Source organism: Oncorhynchus keta, chromosome 1 (assembly GCF_023373465.1).
Source record: "Oncorhynchus keta strain PuntledgeMale-10-30-2019 chromosome 1, Oket_V2, whole genome shotgun sequence".
Classification (NCBI taxonomy): domain Eukaryota; kingdom Metazoa; phylum Chordata; class Actinopteri; order Salmoniformes; family Salmonidae; genus Oncorhynchus; species Oncorhynchus keta.
The window spans coordinates 25,948,645-25,961,633 of record NC_068421.1 but is presented as its reverse complement, the minus strand read 5'-3'; the positions used below and the strand labels follow the sequence as shown (position 1 = coordinate 25,961,633).

Here is a 12,989-nt window from a genome sequence, read left to right as displayed (position 1 = left end):
GCTCATTACCATGGGGACAGCAGGAGATCGAATTTCAATATTGAAACAATTTTGCAAATGTCAGAGATAGACAGCAAGGTTAATACAAATCTCCGCAGTTGAAAACCAAATGTTAGTCGAAAAGAAATGGGAGATAATGTCTAGATGGTTTTTAGTGTAGATCTAGTATAGAAATTGTCTGGCTGGGCTGATGAGACTAGATTGCACAGTCAGATGGTACAGAGTAAATAGGCATTTCAACATCAGATTTAGACAGCGGTAACTTGTGGAATAGACATGGGCTGAAATGCAGTTTTAACCAAATCAGCATCCAGGATTAGGCCTACCCGTAGTATAAATTAATATAATAGTCAGTATTCATGTACACTACTTACTTGTCAAAATAATCAGTAAGCCATTGTGCTTCTACATCTGCATTGCTTGCTCTTAGGGGTTTTAGGTAGAGTATCTATATAAGCACTTTGTGACAAGTGTTGAAATTTGATTGATTGAACTTGAATGCATCAATGTTAAATAATTCAAAAGATGGACACTGAACCCAGACAGCTACACTTGCAGAGTTTGTGGTCCTAATAGACTAATTAGTAAATGGTAAGGCTACCTGTTTGGGCCTCCTCCGGTGATGTGGGAGGGGTAAGGGTGACAGAGGACATGGCAGGGTCTCTGTGGGCCCCCAGGCCCTCACACAGGACGGGTGAGGGGTTGGCTGATCCCTGTGGGGCCAGTGCAGGGAGGTCTGACTGGGGCACCAGTACTAGACAAGCAGGGTACACCATCCTAACTCCAGCTGGAACAGATCAGCATAACACATTTAGTCAGTGAGTCTCCATCAGAAAAACACACAACTGCAATACCACATACTAACCATTAGAATAACATCCACACTGGACAACACACAACAACCCCCATCTTACCAACAAGGACCTCCACGGCTGCTAGTGAGTCGTCCTCCCAGTCTGCATCCTCCATCTTGTCCTCGGGGCGGTCCTTGGAGCTGGGGCTGATGGGATAGAACTGCCTCCACTCCTCAATAAGTTTCTGGGTGGGGTGGTCAGACATCTTGAAGGACTGGCCCGTGACCGTCCCGTTCAGACCGTATGGACTCAAGATGACTGTGGAAGGGAGAGAGGGGACAGGAAGTGTGAGGTCAGCACAGGTCAGAATAGAGTCTTGACTAGAAGTAAATTAATTATGACAGCAGGGAGCAAGACTATGCTTTAATTATAAACACTACTGCATTGCCTTTGATATAAAAAAGAAAAACCTATAGACATTCTAGTATCTAACCAATGACAGGTAGATCAACGGTTGTCTCAATAGGATATGGCTGGGTGACCAGGATATAGCTGGGTGACCAGGCCATGCCTGGTTAGACCCACCTTGCAGGGGGCTGCCATTTTGTTGTGCCAGGCTCAGATGTTCTTCACCTAGCCTCTGGACAGGCTGGTGCTGGGCAATCTCCACGCTGGTGCACACGTTACTGTCCCCGTGCAGGAAAAAGGTGAACGCACACGACAAGTGCTCACTGCAGAGGGGATGGAAAAACAGTTATTCTCAGATCAATCTGGAAATACACTCATCAAAAAAATAAAGTGAACACTAAAATAACACATCCTAGATCTGAATGAATTAAATATTCCTATTAAATATTTTTTTCTTTACATAGTTGAATGTGCTGACTACAAAAAAAAAAACAAAAAAAAAATCACACAAAAATGACCAATGGAAATCAAATTTATCAACCCATGGAGGTCTGGATTTGGAGTCACACTCAAAATTAAAGTAGAAAACCACACTACAGGCTGATCCAACTTTGATGTAATGTCCTTAAAACAAGTCAAAATGAGGCTCAGTAGTGTGTGTGGCCTCCACGTGCCTGTATGACCTCCCTACAACGCCTGGGCATGCTCCTGAGGTGGTGGCGGATGGTCTCCTGAGGGATCTCCTCCCAGACCTGGACTAAAGCATCCGCCAACTCCTGGACAGTCTGTGGTGCAACGTGGCGTTGGTGGATGGAGCGAGACATGATGTCCCAGATGTGCTCAATGGATTCAGGTCTGGGGAACGGGCAGGCCAGTCCATAGCATCAATGCCTTCCTCTTGCAGGAATTGCTGACACACTCGCGCCATATGAGGTCTAGCATTGTCTTGCATTAGGAGGAACCCAGGGCCAACCGCACCAGCATATGGTCTCACAAGGGGTCTGAGGATGTCATCTCGGTACCTAATGGCAGTCAGGCTACCTCTGGCGAGCACATGGAGGGCTGTGCGGCCCCCAAAGAAATGCCACCCCACACCATGATTGACCTACCGCCAAACCGGTCATGCTAGAGGATGTTGCAGGCAGCAGAACGTTCTCCACGGCGTCTCCAGACTCTGTCACGTGCTCAGTGTGAACATACTTTCATCTGTGAAGAGCACAGGGCGCCAGTGGTGAATTTGCCAATCTTGGTGTTCTCTGGCAAATGCCAAACGTCCTGCACGGTGTTGGGCTGTAAGCACAACCCCCACCTGTGGACGTCGGGCCCTCATACCACCCTCATGGAGTCTGTTTCTGATAGTTTGAGCAGGCACATGCACATTTGTGGCCTGCTGGAGGTAATTTTGCAGGGCTCTGGCAGTGCTCCTCCTTGCACAAAGGCGGAGGTAGCGGTCCTGCTGCTGGGTTGTTACCATCCTACGGCCTCTGCCACATCTCCTGATGTACTGGCCTGTCTCCTGGTAGTGCCTCCATGCTCTGTACACTACGCTGACAGACACAGCAAACCTTCTTGCCACAGCTCGCATTGATGTCCCATCCTGGATGAGCTGCACTACCTGAGCCACTTGTGTGGGTTGTAGACTCTGTCTCATGCTACCACTAGAGTGAAAGCACCGCCAGCATTCAAAAGTGACCAAAACATCAGCCAGGAAGCATAGGAACTGAGAAGTGGTCTGTGGTCAACACCTGCAGAACCATTCCTTTATTGGGGGTGTCTTGCTAATTGCCTATAATTTCCACCTGTCCAACAGCATGTGGAATTTATTGTCAATCAGTGTTGCTTCCTAAGTGGACAGTTTGATTTCACAGAAGTGTGATTGACTTGGAGTTACATTGTGTTGTTTAAGTGTTCCCTTTATTTTTTTGAGCAGTGTATAATGGTCGGTACGATATTCCTTAGAGAAGCAATCAGAGTGAAACATCAATAGAGTCAATGTCTTATGAGATACAGAAAAATAACAGAAAGTTATATTATTTGTCAATTGGATTAACTGGTACCAGGACAAATGACAGGTTTCATAAATGCAAAAGAATGTGCAATTAAACAGAGATGAACAGGGAGGTGACAGGATACTACAGCCAAATGAAAACTACAGTCCTTCTCCCTGAGGCTCACCCATGTTATACGTGCACTGAACAGCTAACAGTAAACGTAGTGATTAAAAACCCAAACTATTCCCATTTGTTTCTCCTCGATGGAAAAGGAGCTTAGGTGGTGGGTGTGGCAGGGGGTATGGCAATTGACGTGGTCGGCGCTGAAATTCTCTACACAATTTCCTGCAATTCTACCATTTTCTCCATGGAGCGATGATAATTTTTTGAAGTTTAAAAGCTAATTTCGTGCTATACCACATATTCTGCAATGGAGCGAAGAGAAAATGTTATAGTTTAAAAGCTAATTTACTGCAGTTATATGCATTTTGCTATGGCTAATGCGGTGTTCTTATGCTCAAAACAAAATCAATACTGTTAAATTCATTGTTTTTGGAATGATCAATTCTCCCTGATTGACAAGCTTTTATTTTGGTGATTGTAGTACTCAAAGCTTATTATAAAATATATATATATATACAGTGCTTTGTAAAGTATTCTGACCCTTGAAGGTCCCCAAGAACACAGTGGCCTCCATTCTTAAATGGAAGATGTTTAGAACCACCAAGACTCTCCGAAGAGCTGGCCGCCAAGCCAAACTGAGCAATCGGGGGAGAAGGGCGTTGGTCGGGGAGGTAACCAACAATCGATGTTGACTCTGACAGAGCTCCAGAGTCCCTCTGTGGAGATGGGAGAAACTTCCAGAAAGACAATCATCTCTGTAGCACTCCACCGATCCGGCCTTTATGTTAGAGTGGTCAGGCGGAAGCTAGTCCTCAGAAAAAGGCACGACAGCCAACTTGGAGTTTGCCACATGGCACCTAAAGACTCTCATACCATGAGAAACAAGATTATCTGGTCTGATGAAATCAAGATTGAGCTCTTTGGCCTGAATGCCAAGCGTCAAGTCTGGAGGAAACCTGGCACCATCCCTATGGTGAAGCATGGCGGCAGCATCATGTTTTTCAGCAGCAGGGACTGGGATACTACTCAGGATCAAGTGAAAGATGAACATATCCAAGTTCAGAGAGAACCTCAATGTAAACCTGCTCCAGAGCGCTCAGGACCTCAGACTGGGGTGAAGGTTCACCTTCCAACAGGACAACAACCCTGAGCACATAGCCAAGACAACGCAGGAGTGGCTTCGGGACAAGTCTCTGAATGTCCTTGAGTGGCCCTGCCAGAGCCCGGACTTGAACCCGATCGAACATCTCCGGAGAGACCTGAAAATAGCTGTGCAGCGACGCTCACCATCCAACCTGACAGAGCTTGAGAGGATCTGCAGAGAAGAATGGGAGAAACTCCCCAAATACAGGTGTGCCAAGCTTGTAGTGTCATACCCAAGAAGATTCTAGGCTGTAATCGCTGCCAACGGTGCTTCTACAAAGTACTGAGTAAAGGTTTTTAATTTGTCATTATGGGGTAGTGTGTAGATTGAAGAGGAATTGCTTTTATTTAATCAATTTTAGAATAAGGTTGTACCCAAACAAAATGTGGAACAAGTCAAGAGGTCTGAATACTTTCCCAAGGCACTGTAGGTCTATTATCTTTTCTACATACCTTCTCTCTGGTTTTAGTCACTTTAGTATACACAACGTGGTTTTCATCTCAAAATGTAATTAATCTACTTTGGATTTAGAAAACCGTCAAGGATTACAATGGCAGAAACCTTTCCAGTCAAGTCATTAAACAAACCTTGATTTGCTATAAGGTTGAATCAAAGATGGGAATGTTGGCACGAGAAGGCACCGGACCGGGTTACCATTTTCAAACAAATCTTTACAATCAAAACTTTTACAGTCTGTGTCACATATATAGCAGCTACATTACTTTGCTGAAAGGATAGTCTCAACATACCAGAAATACACCAATCACATAAATTGAAGACTATATGACAGGCTATTGGCCTGTTCCTAGAGCAACAGGACCATGTCTGCACCACAGAAAAAAGCTGATTGTCCATGAATGGGTCAGAGGATGGGTGTGAGGGTTGAGAGAAAAGGAGAGCAGGGAAGGGAGTGAGGACCAGAGTGGCAACAACATTCCTCACATATTTGTTGTGGACTTCTATGTCATTAAAATATACCTCCAGGTGCCAATGCCTGCTTACTGTGAGGAAAGTTATCAGTGAGGCCTGAGCCCTGTCCTTCAACCAGCATGGACAAGACAGAAGATTATTTTAGTTTCAGTTAAAAGTGCTCCTCCAAAACACCAACATTCCTTAAATAGGCCTTGTTAAAAATAGACTATTATGAAATTGAAATGTTAAACAACAAGGCTTTATTTCCTCACGAGTGCTGCAGAGCCAAGCGGCTAAACATACCAAAACAGTTCCTGTTGACATGGTTGGTGTAAAACCACAGTGCAGACTCAGCATGTTCCAAAGACAGCCCTGTTTACCAGACAGAGAGTACAGGCGACAGTGAGACCGCTGGATCTCACTCACACCCCCACCCACTCTCATTTTCACCAAGTCCAAGCAGGCACTGCTCTGCTTCAACACCCACTTGTAGATGTCTTCATCCAGAACATTGGAGGCCAAGGGGCCAATTCTCAAACACTTCACACCAGTAAACACATCGTGACACCTTAACCCCCCAGTGAACATGCATTGCAATCACCTCAATTCTATCTCACTCTCCCGTGTGTACGAGGTGGGGGCTCTGAAATTAACAGAGCAAAACGGAAATGCTTAAAACAGCAGAACTGCTTGAATTACTAGGGCAGGCAAAACAGACAGGGCTCAAATGAGCTCCTCAGGACACTCCAGGATTCCCCCAGGGCCCATTCAAGTGCAGGGGGAAGCCAAAACTGTGATGATGTCATTCCCCTTAAAGAACCAGTCGGGCACACGTTTCCCTCTACGCAAGACGAAGTCTATGCCCCTTCATCTGTGATTGGTCAAGAGTAGCGATTCTTCAATAAATTATGTTGCCATTCAAGGAGAGACTACTCATTTTTATGCACATTTTTACATTGACAAATACTGCACCAAACATCTTTGATGTAAAACTGGGCGACTAAAATTATCTCTGCAAAAACATCAATTAATGACGGATTTATTGAGTTCTTAGATTAATTCTGACAATTTTGAGGTGTATACTGGCTACGGCGTCTCAAAATGGACAAACAGTACGTACTATTGACGTTTTTTTCTAGATTTTTTAAGGGAGTATGCGAGCACACTTGTTCGGTTGGCCTAGCCGAACTGAAGCATGCTCACGCATAACAGGGCAATAATTAATACAGTATGCATGTCTACTCTCAGCAGCAGAACAAAAACAATCTGCTGCTTGTTCAGCCTGAGACAGGCATAGACTCCCTAATCTTTCCAAATTAACTTAATGGCAGTGTTGTAGTTTTTTTGGAAATCGATCAAATAATCTGTGCAGGCTGACTCACGTGAACAAGTATACATTCACCTGTACTGACAAATACTCTATGGACAACAGGAACAGGAAACTCTAGACATCCAAGTAATCCAGCCGGGCTATTAACAGAAAAGAATACTGAAGCGGACATGAACTATACACATGCTACCTTTGAAGAGCCAAGTGTCCTCGGTGGATTTCAATGAATCCATCTATGCAATTTACCTCAGGGTTTCTTTCAAGAATAAACCATAAGGGACAAAAGTGTCAGATAGGGAGTAAATGACAAAGTGTCTACATTTCTATGGCCTGTGTTAGAAAGCATACGCCCAAACATCAAGTAAGAGGAAAACTATCACACTAAGAAACGGCTGAATTTCACAATAGACACCAATGCATGTCATTAACAACTTTGATTGGCATCCATTCAATTTACTGTAGGCCTACATTTGTATCCAACCAATTTACTTTTCTTGACAGACATTTTAATCCAGTGCAATGCATTTCTAAAATCAATAAGGAAGTACACTGAGCAGGATGACTCGTTGACCTCCTGCATACACTTACTAGAAAGTCAACAGAGCACTCTGCAATACTGATGAAGATATCAATGCACTGGTTACAGAAGGGGATAATTATGGGGACTCTTACCTCTTATTGACGGGCTTCTCATCCTTCTCGTAGGGCTTGACAAACCACTTGCCAATACGGACAAAGCTGCGGTTCATGAGGCAACGCTCCAACAGGTTATGGACAGCTTTGAACAGGAGTGTACGGCACTCATAGGACAAGCCACTCTCCCACTCGCCGTCCTCCTCACCTGAGCCAGGAAGAGAGAAAAGACAGTTAGATACCCGCTGAATGCTCCATCAACATCACAACTGTAAACAAGAACTCAAGAATTGGCGGTGTTACTTTTTGCCATGGGTTCAAACACTTCAGAAAAAAGATAGGATGGGAATTTTTGACCATCTGCCAATGTTTACAATAAAACGTAACACATTATGCAACCATGTAAATAATATGTTAAAGGGAAACTCCACTCAAAAACAGAAGTCAAGCGGTCTCGCCTTCAAGATATTTGACATTCAAGAACCAAAGTGTTACCACCCACATCATCATGAAGATAATTTTGTTGTTGTTTTGCTTTGTCAGTGGCAAGGCCTTTAAGATCTAGCCACCAGGCAGCCCCTTAGCTTTACCCTGTAGGGAGCTAACTACTTTAACAGGAGCTGCGACCCCAATGAAAAAGCTGATGGGAGATAGAATTTAAGCGTTCATATGACTGGTATCGTGATGTGCAAACCCATTCCCAACAACAGGCAGAACTCAAAACTGTAGGCCCAACATGTAAACTACTTGCATCTTTTGGTAATGAAAGATGCTTTCAGTCATTGAAGTGTGTCAGGCTGTGGACTACTGTGGGTCCTCAACTGAGCAGTGTCTCTCCCCATTTGCATGACACTTGCAGCCCCTCTCCCAAATGTCAACTGAGAGTTCATCCTAACTCCAATGCTATGTGAGCAACAATCAACCCTTTCCTGTGGCAGAGGCTAGCCCTTACTTGACAGCTCGTGGTGGATGAGCTCGGCGAAGCTGGGGTCATCCCCCCACCAGAAGAGCCAGAGCTCGCGGCGACCCGGGGTGTGGTGCCTTCGCCACACGCTTAGCACATCGGCCGCCAGGCACCGGCTGAAGCTGCACAGGATGGGGTCCTCCTCCGTCACAGGGAACAGGATGGGCGAGGAAGTGGGCCCCTGCCACACAAAACGCCGCCATTTGATCCCAGTCAGGTCAGCCTGGGGGACAGAGGAAAAAAAGAGCTGAGACAGAGGCCCAATCCCAAATAAACACTACACCCTGTGCACTTGTAGAGATTTGAGAAGATTTGACAGGTGCAAAGAATATGGTACTAGCTCCACCTTGCCATCTGATGGTGGAAGTTTCACCATATTGCTTATACCAACCAAATACTTTCAGATCTCCAAAAGTGCATAGAGTCCATTTGGGATTAGCCCAGAGAGGGGCTGCAAGCCCGCTGAATGCAAAGCAGTGCAGTAGTAGCCTGACAACTTTAACAACTGCACTACCCAATCAGTGTGAAGCACCTCCAAATACAAAATGTAAAGGAATGCACCTGTTCCTTCTGTGCAACCTAACCTTCCAACTCATTAGTCTTCAGAGTTCAAAGGGTGGGAAATCCCTTTCTATCAAAGTATTTAGTGCCAATGGATATTTCCTAGAATTCCTTTGAATGCTATGCAACACATTTGCCAGAGAAATAATATAGTACCAATTCAAAATATGACAAGATATTTATTTTATCCTAGTTTCAATAAAATATACAGTTTCAGAATCCCTAAAACTATTTGTTGTTTTTGTCACACTGCTTTGCTTTATCTTGGCCAGGCCGCAGTTGTAAATGAGAACTTGTTCTCAACTTGCCTACCTGGTTAAATAATGGTGAAATAAATAAAAAAAACTAGTAGACTATAGTTGATATTATGTACACTTATCTGGTTACCCTGCTTAAAGTTATATCCATAAGGGAGTAGTACCACATAATACTACAATGAGGACTTGTGAAACTCAGTAGATTCGTGAGTTGTAGTTGACAGCTTTGGCAATAGGAATGCTCACTGAAGGAAACAATACTGTAGACATAATCATAGGCTGACTCATGATATTGTTGGCCTAAAAAGTTAGCCATAACTAGCTAGCTTCCTAGCCAAGCATCAAGTTGTAAACAAACAAGGAACACTATGACTAGTTGCTAACTAGTTGGATATATCCAATTGCAGTCAAATACATAGCTAATGGTGCTGATGTGACGAATAATAAATACATCTCACAATGACAGACATCACAAAACAAACTGAACCTAGCAAGCCAGTTAGCCAACATTAGCTAGCTAGTGAGCGACATGATTATAGGTAACTAAGCATTTTTGTTGTTTTTTAATCTGGGAACTTAAGTTGCTATAAACTAACATATCAACCAATATTAATGTTAGCTAGCTAACGTTAGCGCACTTGCAAAATTGCATTAGCCAGCAATCTAGAACAGGCCTTTACGCCTCCAGAGTCAGCTGTAGTCAAGCGGTTTAGCTTGCTGACTGGCTAGCCAAAATGGCTTTCTGGCCTCAGTTTGAGCTAGCTAACGTTAGCATGCTAACAGCGAGTTTAATCACTTACCAGGCAAAATAGGTTGGAGTGGCAGTCCTCCAAACTAGCCCCGTTTGGTACAAAACATGAACTCATCCTCACAGAGTGGTTGAACAATCCATCGTCTCAGTTACAAAGAGCAGCAATATTCAGCTAAGTTTTAAGCTATTTAATCTGGATAGAGTATTTAGTCAAATACCCCATAAAACTAAGATGCTAACTGGCTAGTTATTTATACAACCGGTTGATGATGGCTAGCCACTACGCTAGCTAAACAATATCGCTGTCTTGATAGCCAGCTAACACAACTAGTTAGCTTTCTACGCTAACAAATTCATAAACCCCACTTCGAGTCCGTTCTTACTTTACTACACAATGCGTTTAATAAAATATATACACGAACCATACCAAAACCTCACCATAAAGTGATCTACTAGTAATCTTAAACAATTTCAGAGCAAAGAAACTCTCCCCTCCTTCCGAGTTTCGCTAGCTAACATAGCCAACTCAGACTACATAAAACAGTTAGCTAACACCACCCTTCTATTCCACATAGTCGCCGGAATCCGATAAAACTATAAAAACTTTCACTCAAATACTGAAATCATGATGTAAATGTCCAGTAAGGTTAAGCATTTGCGTTCACTGATTCTCGGGTCCGGCAGGTTTCCATTTGAATTCATGGATTGAATTCTTTAATGGCGGCCAGGAGGACAACTCTGCCTCCCAACTCCCATTGGCCAATGTGTGGTAACGGGGAAAAAAAAGAGGGGGGTCAAACTGTAACTGATGGCTCGTCGCTGAGTTTACTGATCAAACCAGTGAGATATTTGTATCAGGCAAATCTCAGCCTATAATGATCAGCACGCTTTCAGGCTCCAGTCCAGGCTATAATCTGAAACAACTGCATTGTATTATTAGCTGCCATTATAGCAAGCCTTTGGAGTTTTCCCTGGCAATTAAAAAAATATAATATATATATATATATATATATATATATATATATATATATATTAGATTAAACATTTCTAGGTATACCCTTGTACTGAATACCTAGAAGGGATAGATATATAGATAAAATGTAAATCTGTTTTTATAATATATAATATAATATAATAATATATTTATAAATAACACCTACTACTATCAATAACATACAGTGGCTATTTCTATATCAATTTTGTGTGCATCTTAGATATGGGTGCTGCTGCCAACTAGAATATATGGGAAATATATGGGAAGGTGAGATAAGGAATACCTGGGAGAATGCGATGAGAATGCTGACCTTGAGTTTGTCTGTCCAACAGGGAAACTCTAATGCTCTGTGCTTAATGGAAATAGTAAAAACATAACCTCTCATCCTGGCCCAAGCCAGTCCTGAGGCTGCACCTGAACATCGCAGGTAACCCTCCTCAAGACACATAGGTCTTAAGTCATTTATCAGATGCTCTTATCCAGTGGTGTAAAGTACTTAAGTCAAAATACTTGAAAGTGCTACGTAAGTGGTTTTTTGGGGTATCTGTACTTTGCAATTTATATTTTGACAACTTTTACTTCAATACATTCCTTCAGAAAATATTGTACTTTTTACTCCGTACATTTTCCCTGACAAACCAAAGTACTTGTTACATTTTGAATGCTTAGCAGGACAGGGAAATTTTCAAATTGACACACTTATCAAGAGAACACGTGGTCATCTTTCCTGCCTATGGTCTGGTCGACTCACGAAACACAAATGCATCTTTTGTAAATAATATCTGAGTGTTGGAGTGTGACCCTGTCTATCCGTAACATTTCTAGGTATACCTGCTTTGCTTAATTTAAGGAATTTTAAATGATTTATACTTTTAACACTTAAGTATATTTGAGCAATTACATTTACTTTTGATATCTAAGTATATGTGAGCAATTACATTTACTTTTGATACTTAAGTATATTTAAAACCAAATAAGTACTATTTTAAAGTACTATTTTACTGGGTGACTTTCACTTTTACTTAACTTTCTGTTAGGGTATCTATACTTTTACTCAAGTATGACAATTGGGTACTTTTTCCACTACTGCTCTTATCCAGAGCGACTTACCGCTGCAATTAGGGTTGCTCAAGGGCACAGACAATAGTTTTTCACCGAGTCGGCATGGGAATTCAAATACCAACCAGAACATCAATACATCCACTTTTCATCTAATAAAATCTTCAATACGTTTGAAAAAGCAAAAGATAAAATTGATTAATTTCACAAAATATAATATGGTTCATTATGAGTCTCAAATAAAATGTGTCTGTATCACTGTGTTTATCTGGCAAAATCCAAACAAGTGCACCTAGTCATGCAGTACCACTTATCACCGTGTGGCAGTAGCACCAGTAAGATACATGTATTTTTACAGAAATTGGCAGCAGCCACCCCTCCTGGCTCTCAGACTAGCTACTGCTGGTTTAGAGGGGATAGTAGCATAGAAGACATCCTCTTCCACAGTGAAGATGATGTAAAATAATTCATACATGAGGTTGTTGACACTGGCAAATATTATTCAAGGAGAGCTGGTACAACAGGCTGGAATGCTGAGTTACTTGAACTGGCCATATTTACTTTATGCCAAGGTTGACCACGCAGCACAATATAATCTATGCAGTATACAAACCAGATGAGGTTTAACACTTTTTAAAGTCTACACTACCGGTCAAAAGTTTTAGAACACCTACTCATTAAAGTAAAGAAAAAGGCTTTACTGAAGATAGCCCTATTTGGTAAAATACCAAGTCCATATTATGGCAAGAACAGCTCAAATAAGCAAAATGACAGTCCATCATCATCACTTTGAGACATGGTCAGCCAATATGGAACATTTCAAGAACTGAAAGTTTGCTCAAGTGCAGTCTCAAAAACCATAGAGCGCTATGATGAAACTGACTCTCATGTGGACCGCCACAGGAAAGGAAGACAGAGTTACCTCTGCTCCAGAGGATAAGTTCATTAGTTACCAGCCTCAGAAATGGCAGCCGAAATAAATGCTTCAGAGTTCAAGTAACAGACGTCTCAACATCAACTGTTCAGAGGAAACTGTGAATCAGGCCTTCATGGTCAAATTGCTGCAAA

The 12,989-nt window shown here is 42.5% G+C and overlaps 1 protein-coding gene across 2 annotated transcripts in view; it reads right to left on the bottom strand.

Moving 5' to 3' along the window:
• Positions 1-10,611, bottom strand: part of LOC118357659 (mediator of RNA polymerase II transcription subunit 13-like) — a 32,383-nt gene extending 21,772 nt beyond the window's left edge. For both annotated transcript variants that reach the window (XM_035735039.2, XM_035735101.2), the window contains exons 1-6: positions 9,918-10,611; positions 8,288-8,522; positions 7,375-7,543; positions 1,380-1,525; positions 915-1,112; positions 602-787 (exon numbers count right to left, since the gene is read on the bottom strand). In XM_035735039.2, the coding sequence (XP_035590932.1) occupies positions 602-787; positions 915-1,112; positions 1,380-1,525; positions 7,375-7,543; positions 8,288-8,522; positions 9,918-9,983 (1,000 nt within the window). In that variant the 5' untranslated portion in view covers positions 9,984-10,611. The remainder of the gene's footprint in view (positions 1-601; positions 788-914; positions 1,113-1,379; positions 1,526-7,374; positions 7,544-8,287; positions 8,523-9,917) is intronic.
• Positions 10,612-12,989: the final 2,378 nt, after the last annotated feature.